This window comes from Barbus barbus (genome assembly GCF_936440315.1).
Source record: "Barbus barbus genome assembly, chromosome: 30".
In the NCBI taxonomy this organism is placed as follows: domain Eukaryota; kingdom Metazoa; phylum Chordata; class Actinopteri; order Cypriniformes; family Cyprinidae; genus Barbus; species Barbus barbus.
The window spans coordinates 26,361,897-26,379,045 of NC_136758.1; the positions used below are offsets into that span (position 1 = coordinate 26,361,897).

The window sequence follows — 17,149 nt, forward strand, 5'->3', positions numbered from 1 at the left end:
TATTATACATTTGCTTTTTTGTGTGCTATTTTCAAGCTGGTGATTGTCACTGATGTGTTAAATAGCCCAGCCTTCTGCAGAGGATTTCAAAAATCTCAGCCATACACAAAATCATGGTGATAATGGTGAAAATGTACATTGCACTGAGGAAGATGGTCTTTTCAAAGTGCTCAGGTACCATACACTTGGTGAAGTTGAATGTCTTGTCCAGTGAACTGGCATCACAGAAGAACAGCGAATGAACCAGGAATCCAAAGAGACGACTCTGGAGCCAGAATGCTGCCACCTCCAGGATGATCCGTAACAGTACAGAAATGATGTAGAACACTGTGTATGTTGGTCGTTCCAGAATATCCTCTTGGGCTATGCTTTTATATGCTGCATACAGATGGAATATGGACCCTGGAACAAGAACCGTCACTAGCTGCAGGGCCCAAAACACCTGCCAAAACAAAAGTTTTCCACAATGAGTATTTTGTAAGGAAAGTTCATTTTTGTAAATGGCTTTGTAAATCTTACTAGCAAAAAAAAAAAAAAAGAGAGAGAGAGAGAAAGAGAATAAATAAGAAATACATAACCAGAAACTTTTGATCAATTAATTGCATCCTTGCTGAATAAAGGAATTTTTAAATCTTACTTACCCCAAACTTTTGAATGGTAATGTATCATGATTTCCATAAAAAATATTAAGAAATAAAATTAAAAATATTATACACTTAAGAGTAATGATGCTGAAAATGATCTTTGCATAACAGGGATAAATTACATTTTAAAATATATTCAAATAGAAAACAGTCATTTGAATTGTAATAATTTTTTTTTTTTTAGATATTTAAGTTTAAAATAAAATACAATAAACATTTAAACCATATGTGACAACTTGCTTTACATTAGCCTTTGTAAAACTCTGAGAACACCGTTCAAACTTTCTTGACTCAAAACTGTAGTTCTTTTTTTTTTTTGTAGTTCTCTCACACTCAATTAAAGCTTTCCATCTGTTTTTGCAATATTACCTGCGGCGTTACAGGTCTGAACTGATTGTAACAGAAGAGGTTGAGCTCCCTCCTGTCGGGGTCGCAGCTGAAATGAAGGGCCTCATTCCCGTAAACCGCAAATCCCAGAACGCCCAGGAAGAACATGCGCACGGAGCCAAAAAACAAGGTGTGGAACTGACCAATCACAGTCGGAGGCCTAAGCTACAGAAACACCACGAATCAAACAAAATAGGTTCGTCAGAACACACATAGCCTACAACAATATAATTAAAAGCAACTTCATGTGTATTTTTTACCTTAAAATATCAGTTTAAAAAAATCGTAAAGTGAATGGCTTGAGTCTTTCACTAATTTGTGAAGCTTCGAAACCTTTGTGAATCATTTGTTTCGAATCGGAGCACAAAGGGTATCAAACTGCCACGTGATTTCAGTAAAGAGGCTTCTTTATGTCATAACTTTTTCTAAAAGTTTAGATATTTCAGTTATTAGTTCAGTGAGGTCATGAAACAGTGTTTTTTTTTTTTTTTTTACCTGATTCTGGGGTCGATTTAATAGTTTTGTATACATTTTTAATGAACCAAATGACACATCTGTATAATAAAAAGGAAGCTAGTCTAGTCTCTGATTAACCATATATACACACATGTTATACAGACACTGTGGTGATTTGTTAGTTGCATTTAATAGATTACACTTTCAATAAAACATTTGCAATGTTTTTTTTAGTGCGATTAATTAATCACATCCAAAATAAAAGTTTTTGTTTACATAATATATGTATGTGTACTGTGTTTATTTATTATGTATATATAAATACACACACATATAGTATATATTTAGAAAATATTACATGTATATACATTTATATTATTATATATAAATATATTTAATATATAAACATAACATAATTTTCTTAAATATATACATGCATGTGTTTGCATTTATATATACATAATAAATACACATAGTACACACACATATATAAACAAAAACGTTTATTTTGGATGTGATTAATCGCGATTACTCGTTTGACAGCACTAGTTTTTTTATAAGCTGCTTTTATGCAGTTTTTGTTGCATAGCCTACACACTTTTGACCAGCACTTGCGTTTTGCATTTCAAGCACTTTGAAAAGGTGAAAAGCAACTTTTTTCAATTGATTCAAAGTTTCAAAGAGCTTTTTCCTATGTTGTGGGAGATGAGCTGGTACAAAATTCAGCGAATAATTCCTGTGAAATTCTGCGATTGCTTTAGGCAGCAACAAATGCATGTAGACAGCTACACGCCAATGAATTCCACTCAACTTCAGGGAGCTTTAAAGTCGCAAAAATACACAAAACTGCATACAGCTGCTTTATGACCATTGAGGCAAACAAAACTGCTGAAATCAAAAGTTGTTGTAGAAAAAAAATTGTTGACTGAATTTTGCCATTAGTATGAAACATCCATTAAAACTAAATATATTAAAATGCAGAAAACCTAATAATGTGATTTCTTGATTTTGCCACAAAAGTAATGAAACAATGAAACTAACACACATCGTCTTACTTACACATCCCTCATAGAAGTTCTTGATGTAGTTTAAGGACATGATAATGTCTTTTTTCTTTAAATCGAATTACTCGGTAATGCTTGGCCCTCATTTCAGACCTGTTGCCTTCTGCTGAACTCCAGCTCAAACGCTGTTGACCTGTGCTGAATATTTCCCTTTCATCTGCTCTACCTTCCTCCATTTACCCATGAGGTACAAAAAGACAACAAAAAGGGAAAAACAAAAGGACTGGACATGTGGTCCACACATAATCCCCATTCAACTACGTCAGCAGAAAAAAACAGGCCTTTGAGGCATAATGGGGGAACAGCTGACAAAAATACAACAAATGTAAGGCTTAAAGTGAAATTAAAGAAATGTAGACATGGAAATAAAACAAATGCATCAGTTTTCAAAACAAGCTTGTAAAAGTTTTTACAATATTGCAAACATGCATGCATACATGCAGTCATTTGAGCATGTAGCATCTTCAAGTTTGATTTAAAAAGCATCAGCAGAATGAACAAACAAAAAATTAATTCATTTTGATTATATTTTGTAAACTTACCAGCCTAATCCCAAGCGGACAGTTTGTCCTCCTCATTTAACCAAGCATAAAGCAAGACCTCATGGGAAATAATTGTCTGTCCCAGCGCTGTCACATAGCAAAGCTGATGAAGTCACTAATTAAAAGATCAGCATTTATCCATGTGGCTTTCAAATGCGATCTGTGCAATCCCATGCAAACAGAGGTTCATACCGTGCGATCCTGAAAACATGGCGCTTTGAGAGCCCGGCTCTGCTGATAGACTCTTTTCACACTAAATTAATGGAGGCTTGGTCAGAATATCTGTGCTGCTCAGAGCATTGGGTATAGAGCTGCAGTGGACTGTATAATAAAGAGCTGTTGGAGTTATGCTTACTGTGCTTTCCAAATTATTTGCACTTTTTAAAATCATTTTTAAAGATTTTGCATTTGTTATATTATTTCATCATAAATAAGCACATAACTGCAGAATGGTAATTTTTCATTTTAAATCAGCATAGACTGAAAGTAGTACAATGAACACAAACATGCCGCACAAATACTTTTTATACAATTTAAATAATATTATTATATTTTTTCCATGACATGACAATAATGGAAAATGGCAAGAAAATATCCTTAGTTGTCATGAAACAAATCCCACAATACAAAAATCAATCAATCAGTGAAGTGAAATATGACATATTCTTGACATTTCTTGAGATTCACAATTTCATATTATAATATAATTTTAAATAAGCATAACTTATAAATAGCTGTCACCATATAATATTGTATATAGTTGTTTAAACAAAGGGAAAACACAAAACATTTGTGAAATTAAAGAACTTAGTTTGCATACGTTTTAATGTCTGGTAACAATATTGTGATCGTAACAATATTAATATAACTTTTTTATAATAATGTCTTTGTATGTGTTTTTCTTGTACAATGTAAAAATAAAAGTAAAAGACAAACATAAATGTGACCAACTAACCACACGCACGCACACACACACACACACACACACACACACACACACACACACACACATTTGTACCCCAAATTTAAGTTATTAGAGTGAGAAATTGCGAGAAAATATGCTTAATTTATATTAAACTACTAATCTCTCAATGCAAAAAAACAACAGCAAAAACTAAAAGTAAAATAAGACCTGGACTTCTTGAAAATTCACGAGATTCACAATTTTTCAATAATTATTATTATATTCAATTTCTAATGCTCTAATTTGTCTATAGATTTCACAACAATCAGACAGTGTTTGACAGAATTCACACAGATATTCTCAATCTACAGAGCATGATTTGGGTCTCAGCGTGTTGGACGATCCCTCCTGATTATTTTGAGGTCTGTCTGCCTCCTGCAGCTGCTGCATTTGTCCTGTCAGCCGCTCTGAGAGCTTCTGCTCCTCTCACTCACTCCCTCACTGCTCCTGCTGGTAAGTGTTTCCTCACGTCTCCTCAAATTTACTCAACATCTCATGCACTGTCTTCATAGATTTTAAAACTGGTTTGACTGCATGTTTGATTGTCATATGGTAAAGGTAAAAATATATCGATGTGTTCAGCATGAAAAGCATGTTTGAGTGTAACGCAGCATGTGTTTTTAGACTGAATTTCTGTGTTAAAGTCTTGTGTGTCTGTTCCTTGAATATATCAAGAGCAAGAGGACTGGAAATACATTCAAATGCATGAAGTTTCAGTGTAGGTCAATTGGAACTTTGGAAGGCAGAAAAACATGATATATAAAAATATTTTTCATTAAAAACTGCATTTTTTATTCAGTGTGCAATAAAGTTTTACAACATATCATTTGAACACATGAACGCTGACATGCTGCAGAATAAACAGACAAGTTGACCATATTAAGAGTCTCTTGAAATAGACTCCAGGCCATGAACAGGTGTCATGTGCTGTTCTTGTGAAAGCCTGGACAGAGCGGCTAAATTTAACCAGATGAACAGGGTAAACAGACAGTCGCTTCTTAGCTCAGAGGACAAACAACCACAAACCTCTCTTTACAATAATTAAGAGCAGTCATCGCACTTCATGATCTGATTTGACTTGACTGTGTGCACTTTTAAACATAATGTGTGATTCTAAGAACTTTTAAAGATTCCTTTAAAGCTTTAGTTTTAAACTTTAAAGTATGTTTTGTTTTAAATCATTCATGAATAGTGATGCAATCTTCACAATATCCTTGAGTATTTATGTATAAAAATTAGTTTTTTAGTTTATAACCAAAAATTGCTGTCCCTGCTATTGCATGTCTTTAGCATCCCATCTATAACAGGGAACGTTCTCAGAAAGTTCTGGCAAGGGCCTCTCAAAGGTATGAACAAACGTTCTTCCAGGAACATTAATAGAATGTTCGGTCTCATTTTATATTAGGTGGCTTTAACTACTATGTAGTTGCATCAAAAAAATAAGTACAACATATTATTGTCTTCATATTATATTGCAAAACACTTTTGCTGCTATTGAGGTGGGATACGGTTAGGGACATCAACTAAGAAAAAACATTTTTAAAACATAAAAAATTTAATGTTTTGAATATCCAGAGAACATTTACAAATCATTTTTTTCATAACTTAATGGAAACATAATTTTTTTTTTTTCAGCTGGGATCATGCCTAACATTTTACAAAATGGTTTCGTTTTTACAAAAAAAAAGTATGAATTTCTATAATTAATTAATTCACAAAAATATAAAACAGATGTATTTCTTTGCATTTTATGAATGAAATAAAAAGATAAATGTTTTTCTCCAAACACAGAAAAATCATTACCATCACATTGAACAATATCAATTTTTATTTTTATTTTTTTCTATGATTTCAAGCACACTGTATAAACTATTATTATTTTTCAAAGTTCAAATAAATTAAAGATTACTAGCAATTTCTGAGAGAAAATACTACTAACAACATTTCATCTGAATCAAAACCTGTGATGTGAAAGGCTCAATCTAAAAGCTGACTGACTCTGTCATTTCTCAACAGCAGATTTCCGGAATGGAGAGCTGTTCCCAGTCTACAAACGGTGACACCAAGGCTGAAGTGACCCATGACCTCACCGAGGATCTGAGTCAGCAGCTGGAGGACATCATCAGCACCTATCAGGTCAGCGAACAGCCAGGTGAGGCCGAGGATGCTGAGGAAGAGGCTGTTCAAGACAAGACCAGAGACCAGAAAATGGAGAAGAAGATGCTGAAAGGCCTCGGTGAGTCACATGGAAGATATTTAACCCCATGTTACTCTAAATGTCATTAATGATCAATTAAATCTAATTATCTAATTATCAAACTGTGTGACCAAAGAACATTGTATAACTAATCACAGGGAAGGAAGCCATGCTGCTCATGCAGAGCCTGAATAAACTCGGAAGCCCTGAGCAGAAACTGGAGGCTCTCATTAAAAAACACGCTGAACTGGTGAGTACATTCATAAACAATGTTCTGCCTTTGATACATAAAACCTTATTGTACTATATGAAAATGAAATTATACTATACGAACCAAAGAAAACAGGGAAAAACTCGCACAGGCTTTTTTTTTTCTTTTTTGACTTTTATGAAAACATTTTAAGTATATTAAGAAACAACAAGACTTTGCATTCTTCTATGTTAAAATTATTTTATTTCAGTACAGTTTTATTTTGGATTGTCCCATAGTAACCTGTCTTATACATTTCCAATAAATAATAAAAACAATCGTCTTAATAAATAAATAAATACTATTTATTTATATAGTACAGATAACTAAGAGTTTACTGAGGAGTGTGTGTCTTAATATACCGTTAAGTATAATTTTAAGTATATTAAGCATATTATAAACAGAAAGACTTTGCATTCTATGTCAAATTTATTTTATTTCAGCACAGTTGTTGTTGTTTAGGGTTGTCCTATATTAGGCTGTCTTGTATTGTACATTTCCATTTAATTAAAAATAAATAAATAAATAGCTGAGGCTCTCACCAAAAAAACACACTGAACTATTAAAGACAATAGTCAACAATGTTTTCATAAAAATTGTACTTTTTTAACCTTTGCAACATTACAAAATAAACATAAATAAATATTTAAATAATAGTAAAATGAATAAATAATAAAACAAACACAAATTAATTAGTAAAAAAATATTATAATATTAAAAGTAGTTAAAAAAAACTTTCTCTAAGCTGTTTTTTCAGCTTAGATGAAATGGCTTTCTCTTAAATTCTATTGTATACATGCAACCTTCAGTTGGAAGAGCACCGCTCGGACCAGAAACAGCTGAAGGTCCTGCAGAAGAAACTTCTCCAGGTGCTGAAGGAGAAGGATCAGCTTCAGAGCGAACACAGCCGGGCTGTTCTGGCCCGCAGCAAACTAGAAGGCCTGTGCAGAGAGCTGCAAAGACACAACAAGACGCTAAAGGTGACAATATCATGGATACGATTGTGTTAAAACATCTGAGCTTGTTTGAACCACCGCTATCTGCTAATGAGCACAAATCAAAACCTGCAATCAATATTAAAAAGCAAAAGTGTGACAGGATAAGGGTCACGTTTTCCATTTTGAAACGTTCTTAGATTTTAAATTTTCTATCAGTGTTAAAAAGTTGGGTAACACTTTATTTTAAGGTGTCATAATACAGAGTAATTACCTAATTAAGTACTTAGTTAAGTAGCCGTTGTACTTACATGAAACAAAATGTACTTACCATGTAACTAAGTTATGGAACAGCCTGTACTTACAGTTTGTAATTATGTAGATGTAATAGGCAGCTACTGTTACACATATGTGAGTCTGTTACACAGCTACTAGTACACTTAAGTACAATCTTGATACACTTTATTTTAAGTAGCTTATGTCTGTGTAATATTCTGTAATTTTAATGTAATTACAAATATATTACATGTATTTTAGCTGTACTGGTGGGTTAAATCAAACTAAGGTGCAGCTGGATAAGGTGGACAGTCATGAAGTACACTTAAGTACAATCTTGATACACTTTATTTTAAGTAGCTTATGTCTGTGTACATTTATAATGACATTGTATAAAATCTGCAACACATGTAACAATCTTTTGGTTACACAAGTAGCTGTTTAACAGACTCGGTCTGTTACATATGTGTAACAGTAGCTGCCTATTATATGTCCATAATTACAAACTGTAATTACAGGCTGTTCCATAACTTAGTTACATTGTAAGTACATTTTATTTCATGCAAGTACAACAGCTACTTAACTAAGTAATTACTCTGTATTATGGACACCTTAAAATAAAGCGTTACCAAAAATTGCACTGAAACCACAGTTTTTTACAATACAAAATCACAGTAGGCTACACTGAAAAAAAATGGCGTAGGGTTTACTTTAAAAATATTTTCACATGAGATTTTGAAGTAGAAAGACTTCATACTCTAATAACAAAAACACTTTGAGTAAATGATAAAGTTATTTTTACTAAAACTATAAAACATTGACAAATAACTCATATCCACCATCATGCTTTTGGTGCAGGAGGAAACTCTACAGCGGTGCCGTGAAGATGACCTGAAGCGGAAGGAAATCACCACACATTTCCAGAGCACGCTGACAGACATCCAGGCCCAGATCGAGGAGCACAGCAGCCGAAACGACAAACTGTGCCAGGAGAACAGCGGCCTGGCTGAGAAACTCAAGGACCTCATATCTAAATATGACCAGCGAGAGGCGGTGAGGGAAAACTACAGGACATCACTCTGGTTTGACCTGAGATCACATCACTTAAAGCATTTATTATTATTATTATTTTTTTTTTTTTTTTTTAAATTGAAAATTATTATTATTATTTTTTTATTTATTTATTTTTTTTATAATTCCATATAGTTTTTTTCTTAATTTTTATTTTGGTGTTAGTTATTTTATCACATGTGGGCAAACAAAATTAAATTAGTCCAAGATGCAGATGATTGTGTTTCTTTGTCGGAGCAGATTTGGAGAAATTTAGCATTACATCACTTACCAAGAGTGCAAACAGCTGATAAAAACAATTAACATTGTTTTTAGGAAACAAATCCATCATTAATACATTTTTAACTTCCAACCATTGAATCAAGAAAGAAATATGCACAGTTCAAGGCAAGCACGGTTTACAAGAGAAAACAGTCCAAAACCATTCTAAACACATATGGGTGGATTTTGATGTAAGAGGGCAACAGGGGAAGGACTTTTTCACTGGAGGAAGCATTATTATGGATTATGGACTAATATCTTTTGCCATAAGCAGAGGTTTAAAGCTAAAATGCCTTGATTCATCTTGATGGATCTGTTTGTCACACACACAACTTTTTGCTTCACAAGATGCTAATTGATGGACTGGAGTGGTGTGGATTATTGTAATGTTTTTATCAGCTGTTTGGACTCTCATGGCACCCATTCGCTGCAGAGGATCCACTGGTAAGTAAGTGATGTAATGCTACATTTCTCCAAATCTATTCTGTTGAAGAAACAAATTCATGTACATCTTGGATAGCCTGCGGGTGAGTAAATGTTTTATTACTCAAATAAACATTTTGGGGTGAACTATTGCTTTAAAGAGCATGTGGATAGCAATAAATACATTTGATAAAGACTGAGAGGTTGTGTTTTTGGCCTTCATGCAGAATCTTGAAAAAGTGTTCAAGCACAGAGACCTGCAGCAGAAATTACTGGAGACAAAACTCACACAAGCCAACATGATGCTCAAAGAAGCTGTGGAGAAACACAAGCTGGAGAAGGAACATGTGAGTAAAACATCTCAAGATTTCATATAATAAAATATATATTTTATTGCACAAATTATATTTCTGCTAGATAGAGTCCAGAGAAGTATAAACAACGTGTTACTGTCACTGTTCAATGCAGGGTAACTCCTGAAATAAGTTTACTGTTGTTTTCTGGGATTGTTTACTTACTTTCGATCTAATTTGTTTTTCTCCAGTTACTGAAGCATACCGCAGAGGCCAAAATACAGGTTAAACTTCTAAAAGAACAAGAGACTGACATGAAGGCTCAGGTAAATTTACTTCAAATAAAACACATCATATTTTTTCTCTAAAATCATATTTGTTCAGAAATTAACAAATGTCTTTTCTGTCAGCTTGCTGTATATTCTGAGAAGTTTGATGAATTCCAAGGAACGGTGTCTAAGAGCCACAATGTGTATGCCAGCTTCAAACAGGACATGGACAAGGTGTGTATCTCTGAAATTATAAAATATTTTCTTCAAATCTTTTGATACCTTCCTCATACATACCCCCAAAACAACCCCCCCCCCAAACAAATTATGCATATATTATTGAAGCTTCAGGACATACTTTTCAGACATGTGGTTAGGTCCAATATGGAAAACTTTTCAAACCTGTTGAAACTTGTTTTAGAGTCTCGCATAAGGTCTCTCAGACCCTGAACAAAACAATAGGGTTCATTTCTAGAAATGTTTAATCAGGGTTATTATTGGTGACTGAGATTTACACTATTAAAAACGTTTTGTTAATTGAAATAAATCTGAAAATAAATTGGCTGAAAATCTTAAACTAAAGGAAAATGAGAAATGTAACATAAATTTAAGTTGAAGCAGTAAAATTACTAACTGCAAATGAATAAATCTAAAACTGAAACTAAAACTGAAATAAAAATGTATTCAACCTAAATAGTAATATTTAAAAAATTTAATTTTCTGTTAATTAAAAAAGTTAAATGTGATGTGAAATACGAAAATATGATACTATATAAGATGATGAACTGACTGAAATTGAGTGTTTACTGTTGTCCTTTTGTATTATTACACACTATTCTTCCCATTTAATACTGTAAAACTGCTTTGACACAATCTGTATTGTTAAAAGCATTAATATAAATAAAGGTGACTTGACTTGATAAGAAATACAAAACACACTAGTCAGCTTGCTTTCTACCTGATGTACATGGTAAGATGTTGATTTGGCTTTCAGATGGCAAAGAAGATGAAGAAGTTGGAGAAGGAGGCAGTGGCCTGGAAATCCCGGTTTGATGGCTGCAATAAAGCGCTCATTGATATGGTTGCAGATGTATGTTGCTCTGGTTATATATCATACATCAATCTTGTTGAATGCAGTTAACCATATAAGGTTCTCCAAAGAACCTTTTAGTAAATAGTTCTTAAAAGAACCCCTTTTAACCATTTAATAATCTAAAGAAACTTTTTCCACTGTAAAGAAACTTTCATGCAATGGTTCCATGGATGTTAAAGGTTCATCATTGAACCATAGATAAAGAACCTTCATTTTTTAAGAATTTATCAACCATCTGTACAATGAGAATTAAGAGAATGAATCTCCACCCAAATAGTACTGCTGAGACTTTATAGTAGATACAGATTAATACGATCAAGATTTTCTCACACAGAAAGTGCTGAAGGAGAAGGAGTTTGAACTCATCACACTGAAGACCCAGAAACTGGAGAATCTGTGTAGAGCGCTTCAGGACGAGAGGAAAACCATGTATCAGAAGCTCCATGGGTCTGAACAGCCTGGAGCCGAAGATACAGCAGCTACCGAACCAATCACTACTGAGGAAACTACCGAGGAAGTGGCAGTAACTAAAGAGGAAGTGATAGTCTCAACAGAAGCGGTCACTCAAGATGCTGACACCCCCATTGAACCAACCTGTAAGAAACCTCCTGCAGAAGCGACGCTGTTGACCAAAGAGCTCACCAACCTGAAGGCAGAGAAAGCTCGACTACAGGAACTCTCGACAGCGTTCACCATCCACCGCCACCTGCCGCCAGAGGCCTACGAGGACACAAACAGCTGCGTTGAGAGCACAGACGACACTCAGGGTGAGCAACAGGTTGACACTGAGTTCAACTTCACAGAGGAGACCGTCACAGACACACTGTCTGAGGAACAACAAGATCTCAGAGACAAAGACATGCTGTCGGTTGATTAGACAGACTAATCTCAATGCAAGTTTGTCACATTCACAATTAAACTTTTTACAACCACATCCATGTGTATCGTGCTTGTTTGAACTTTGACACCATGCATTCATGTAGTATTATTAATTTTATCATACATTATAAAAGACGTGAGGTTATACAAACAATGGTGCATACATTTGGAGAACCTTTAACTGTTGGAAATTATAGATACTTAATCAATCTGCTTTTTATTTTTGAGATAGTATTAATTACTCAAGCTAAAGCCTACAGCCAATTATTTCCAATTTCATTCATATTTTTGTGAAATTGTTTTTTGAGTTGGCAGATGAGAACCTGCGGATGAACATTGGTGTGTATAATTAGAAACCCATGTGAAGTACATATTAGGTTACAAGAACCAGTAACAAAGTATTAGGGCCAAAGCAGATGTATAAACATATAAACATACACATTACTGCCGCATATCATTCACCTGACACTCATTATTACACCTTCAGCTGTTTGCCACAGACTATATAGTCTCACCACTCTGCCTGGGTGAATTAATTGTTATTTGGTGTAACTGGAATTGTATTATACTAGTGTTTACTTTGGTCTGGGATACATGCACTGTGTTGCCGTCTCGTATCCCATTCCTTTACTGCTTTGTTTTTTGCCGTGTTGGCTTTTTGTTTTGAATTAAAGGAGAGCCTTACCTGCATTTGGACCCTGACTTCGTCTTTCCACGGCGCTCTTCTTAGTGTTCCGTGACAGAATTCACGCCGCAGATATGGGCCCAGCAGGGAGGTTGCTCAACATCCGCCAGGGAGATCGGAGCATTGAGGAGTATGCCAGGGACTTTGTTGGAGGAGCTCGGCGGTCGGCTACTGAGAAGACCTGTCTCATGGTCTTTTTCTACGGAGGCCTGGCCGAGCCCTTCAAGTCCTTTATGCCATACTGGACCCCCGAGGAGTCGCTGGAGGACTTCATAAACCTGGCTCTGCATTTGAGCGGCTCGGCCTTCAGGGTGGAGTTAGCTGCGGAGCCCGTTCTCTGTTCTCCCAATGCGACGATCCAAGGGGCGTCAGAAGCCTCGTCGGCCGCACCCAGTACCTCGCGCCTGTTCCCGGAGCGTCCTGGGCTGATACGCAGCGTGCAGGAACCCCCGCTGATGTCGGTGCGAGCGGCGCGGTTTGCTTGCGGTCCTCCCGAGGCGATGGGGCCCGCTCACGATCCTCCCGAAGCGGTGGTGCCCACTCATGATCCTCCTGAAGCGGCGGTGCTCGCTCACAAGGCTTCCGAAGCGGCGGTGCCCGCTCACGATCCTCCCGAGGCAGCGGTGTCCTCTCACAGTTCCCCTGAGGCAGCGGTATCCGCTCACAAAGCTCCCGAGATGGGGATGCCCGCTCACGATCCTCCCATGACGGCGGTGCCCGCTCACGATCCTCCCGAAGCGGCAGTGTCCGCTCACAGTTCCCCTGAGGCAGCGGTATTCGCTCACAAAGCTCCCGAGACGGGGATGCCCGCTCACGATCCTCCCGAAGCGGCGGTGTTCGCTCACAAGGCTTCCGAAGCGGCGGTGCCCACTCACAAACCTCCCGAGACAGCGGAGCTCACTTTAGGCCTTCCCGATGCGGCGGTGCCCGCTCACGAACCTCCCGAGGCAGCGGAGCTCACTTCAGGCCTTTTCAAAGTGGCGGAGTCCACTGATGTCTCCGAGGCAGCGGAGCTCGCTTCAGGCCTTTTCAAAGCGGCGGAGTCCGCTGATGTTGTCTCCGACCTCCGAGGCCGCGGAGCTCGCTTTAGATTTTCTCGAGGCGGTGGTTCCCGCTTACAGATCGCCCGAAGTGGTAGTGTCCGCTCAAAGTTCCCTCGAGGCGGCAGTGTCCGCTGACGTGCCCTCCGAAACGGTGGAGCCCGCCATTCACCACTCCAAGTTGGCAGCTCCACACACACCGCTGTGGTGGCCGCTGGTTCTGCCCTGGGTTTCCACCCCGCCGGCGCTGCCTCAGGCCCCAGGTCCCCCTCCAGCACACGGACCTGGCCCCCCCCCCCATCCCACCGTTTCTGCCCCCACTCTGCCATCCCCCTGGATAGGCGCTTGGGAACGTCTGGAAGCCGTTCCTTAGAGGAGGGGTCCTGTCACGAGTCCGGGCTGCAATTCTTCCTTTCTCCACTAGAGGTCAGCATCTCCCATCCTCCCGGACTCAACTCCCCTAACTGCACACACCTGCCACATATCATTCACCTGACACTCATTATTACACCTCAGCTGTTCCCCATTGCCACAGAATATATAGTCTCCCCTCTCTCACCACTCTCCCTGGGTGAATTAATTGTTATTTTGTGTCATTTAGGAATCACAGGAGATAATGTTTTCCTGGATTTTCTCATCTCAGCTGTGGTGGAGCTTCCAACTGGAATTATATTTTATTTCTTGACCGTATTGGCAGACACCCTCTCATGGCAACAGTCAATTTTATTGGAAGGGCTGCTTGTTTGGCTGTGCCGTTTATTCCACCGAGTAAGCTACACCCCCTGACATGTTTTGGCATTTTTTGTAAATGTTTAAATGTTTAATTTACAGTTTTCATCAATCTATTGTTCAAGATATTTCATGGCTGAAAAGAACCATTGCGATAATTGGAAGACTGGCTGTTGCTATTGGGAATGAGACTGTGAATTTTGCCAATACAGAACTGTATCCAACACAGGTATTTATCAGTCTTTTATGAATTAATATGAAACAGAAAGTGTGTTAATGCTGTTTTTAATCACGTAGTCTAGTAAAATTAAAGCCAAATATTTGTATTTTGATCACACTTTAGTTTGGGGACCAATTGTCACTATTAATTAACTTTGCTGCTTATTAGGTACTAGCTAAGTTTAGGTATGGGTACTAGGATTTAGGGGGTCTAAAATATGGTCATGCAGAATAAGGTATTAATATGTGCTTCATAAGTACTAATAAACAGCCAATATGCATGGTAATAAGCAATTAGTTAATAGTGAGAATTGGTCGTTAAACTAGCATTACCATATTTTTTAACACCTCAATACCATCATTGGTTGTCCTGCTGTTGTATTACAAATTTGGGCTTGGGATTTTTAAAAATCCTGTGACCAAAACTTTACACAGTCCCCATTTCTAATTTGGGTTACTTTACCTTCTATAAGTGAACAAGTCTTAAGGTTTTTAATTAAAGGACAATTGAATATCCCACTGATTTATCTATTAATACCATAGCAATTACTCAAAACACAGCAATACATTAACAACTACTCACACCACGTTAGCAACCACATAGCAATGCATAAACATATTCAAACTCAATAAATGTATATCTATAAATATCTATATCCATGTATTAATGTTTCAAACAATTGAAATTGCCTTGAAGTTTGTCTTCCTTTTCTAGATGAGTATTTCTTTATTTAGGTAGTATTTCTTTAAATAGGCATTACATATTTATCTTTTTTGAGTAATTGACTTATTTTCTTGTGCATTACAGAAACTTAGGCGTATCTGTGTGCTCCTCAGCCAGTGACATTGGGGCAGTTGTTGCTCCGTTTATTCTGTACAGATTAGCTAGTATTTGGCAAGAGCTTCCCCTCTTCGTCTATGGTGAGAAGTCATTTCAATTTCAGAAATCGAAACAAATAATTTCCTTGTGTTTCTTGTCGACTCATGTTTCTCTCTCTGTCCCCATATGCAGGGGCCATGTCAGTTCTGTACAGTGGACTTGTGATGCTTTTACCAGAAATGAGAGGTGTTGATCTGCCAGAAACTGTGGATGATGTGGAAAATATGAGATGGTAGCTTCAGTTTTTTGTTTTCAGTTCACAAATAATATAGTTGTTAATTTAGACTGTTAATAATGTTCTTTTGCAGGCACAAACACAAGGAAAAAGATGGGCCACAGTTCCCTGAAATAAATATTGTTCCAATGACAGCAACTGAGAGAATATCCTAGAAATTATTTCATTTGCAAACAAATGTTATCAGAATATTTATGGTTGATAGCATATCCAATACTGTAATATTAGCGTAATATCATATATGGAATATGCATCCAAAAGAAAAACTGATAGTATAGGTGTGTTCAGATGATTTTAGACATTTTAAATGGCATATTCCCAAACGTTTAATGCTTTATTTGCTTATTTTATGGCTATATTATATTTTGTTCATTAAACATGTCTCTTCATATTTAATATCTAATGTATTTTGTCATTGTTCACGTTCTGGGTGATGTAGCCTGTTTTATATTCATGGTCATAACTCACATCCAGCCATCCGTGAAACTCACTTTTAATGAAGAAATGCTTTTATTGACACACAATAGTTTATGTTAATTAATGTGTGGTGACCTGTAAATTCTCTTTTATTGTAAATTCCTTATTTTGGTCACATTCAGCAACACCCAATCTAGTCATTCTAGTTCAGCAGATAGTTAGTTTACTGAATATATCACACACACACAAAACAGTTTACAATCACACGGACACTAAAAGTAGAGCATTTCCTTTAAATTAGGTTTGAATGGGCAAATTAGGGCCCTCCCTATTTCGTTCCTTAGTGTTACTGTGGCCCTATACTTTAGGACATCATGGGAAATGAGGTTAGCCTTTCAACTGCTGTGTGTTAATGGGTCAGACAAACTCAATCAACCATCGGTCTGAATGTTAAACAGGCTGGAAAAAATCAGCGCAAGGCATTTGACGTGAGAATAACGGGAAGTTTAGGGAGCCTCAGCAACTCTGACTGATTCATTTTGATATCTAGTTGGTTGATTATTTACAAAAAAAAATCAAAATCAATATCTGATAAGCTCATCAAGATATGAAGCAAAAACAAAGAAATGCTATTGATTTGGGTCATGATGCTGAGACGAATCCAGAGGAGCGCAGGAGACTTAAGGAGAACATCCGGCAGTGGAATTCAAACCGACTCAGCCTGTTTGAGATCACTGAACCTGATGAGGTGAACACTTTTCTTTTTAAAGACTAGACTTTTACAAATAGGTTTTGCAATGTTAGAACTACAATTTAGTTAGTACTACAAAGGGGGCAGGAAATATAAGATATTGTTCATCCTGCCTCCTTTTCATCATGGTTTTATAAATTATATGAATGAGGATGATGAAGTAAGTTTTGTGGGAAAAAACAAAATATC

At 36.7% G+C, this 17,149-nt stretch overlaps 3 protein-coding genes across 3 annotated transcripts; 2 read left to right on the top strand and 1 right to left on the bottom strand.

The window, feature by feature from the left end:
* Positions 1 to 46: 46 nt before the first annotated feature.
* On the bottom strand, positions 47 to 2,585 carry LOC306849930 (gap junction epsilon-1 protein-like; the record flags this gene model as incomplete). The annotated part of the gene is made up of 3 exons (XM_079385314.1): positions 47 to 442; positions 1,014 to 1,196; positions 2,547 to 2,585. 3 exons carry the CDS (start codon positions 2,583 to 2,585, stop codon positions 47 to 49), a joined length of 618 nt encoding a protein of 205 aa, XP_079241440.1.
* Positions 2,586 to 4,431: 1,846 nt separating this feature from the next.
* Positions 4,432 to 12,693, top strand: LOC306850349 (beta-taxilin-like). The gene is made up of 10 exons (XM_079385926.1): positions 4,432 to 4,510; positions 6,074 to 6,293; positions 6,413 to 6,504; positions 7,314 to 7,484; positions 8,574 to 8,768; positions 9,698 to 9,817; positions 10,015 to 10,089; positions 10,174 to 10,266; positions 11,027 to 11,122; positions 11,460 to 12,693. Exons 2-10 carry the CDS (start codon positions 6,086 to 6,088, stop codon positions 12,000 to 12,002), a joined length of 1,593 nt encoding a protein of 530 aa, XP_079242052.1. The 5' UTR covers positions 4,432 to 4,510; positions 6,074 to 6,085; the 3' UTR covers positions 12,003 to 12,693.
* A 70-nt stretch (positions 12,694 to 12,763) lies between these two features.
* On the top strand, positions 12,764 to 16,181 carry LOC306850464 (uncharacterized protein; the record flags this gene model as incomplete). The annotated part of the gene is made up of 4 exons (XM_079386116.1): positions 12,764 to 14,497; positions 14,584 to 14,687; positions 15,486 to 15,598; positions 15,690 to 16,181. One exon carries the CDS (start codon positions 12,764 to 12,766, stop codon positions 13,865 to 13,867), a length of 1,104 nt encoding a protein of 367 aa, XP_079242242.1. The 3' UTR covers positions 13,868 to 14,497; positions 14,584 to 14,687; positions 15,486 to 15,598; positions 15,690 to 16,181.
* Positions 16,182 to 17,149: the final 968 nt, after the last annotated feature.

Excerpts from the sequence above, each read along its gene's own strand:
- LOC306850349 (XM_079385926.1), top strand. The coding sequence starts at position 6,086 with ATGGAGAGCTGTTCCCAGTCTACAAACGGTGACACCAAGGCTGAAGTG. Across the intron at positions 9,818-10,014 it reads ACAAGCTGGAGAAGGAACAT|TTACTGAAGCATACCGCAGA; the intron begins GTGAGTAAAACA and ends GTTTTTCTCCAG. Across the intron at positions 11,123-11,459 it reads TCATTGATATGGTTGCAGAT|AAAGTGCTGAAGGAGAAGGA; the intron begins GTATGTTGCTCT and ends TTTCTCACACAG.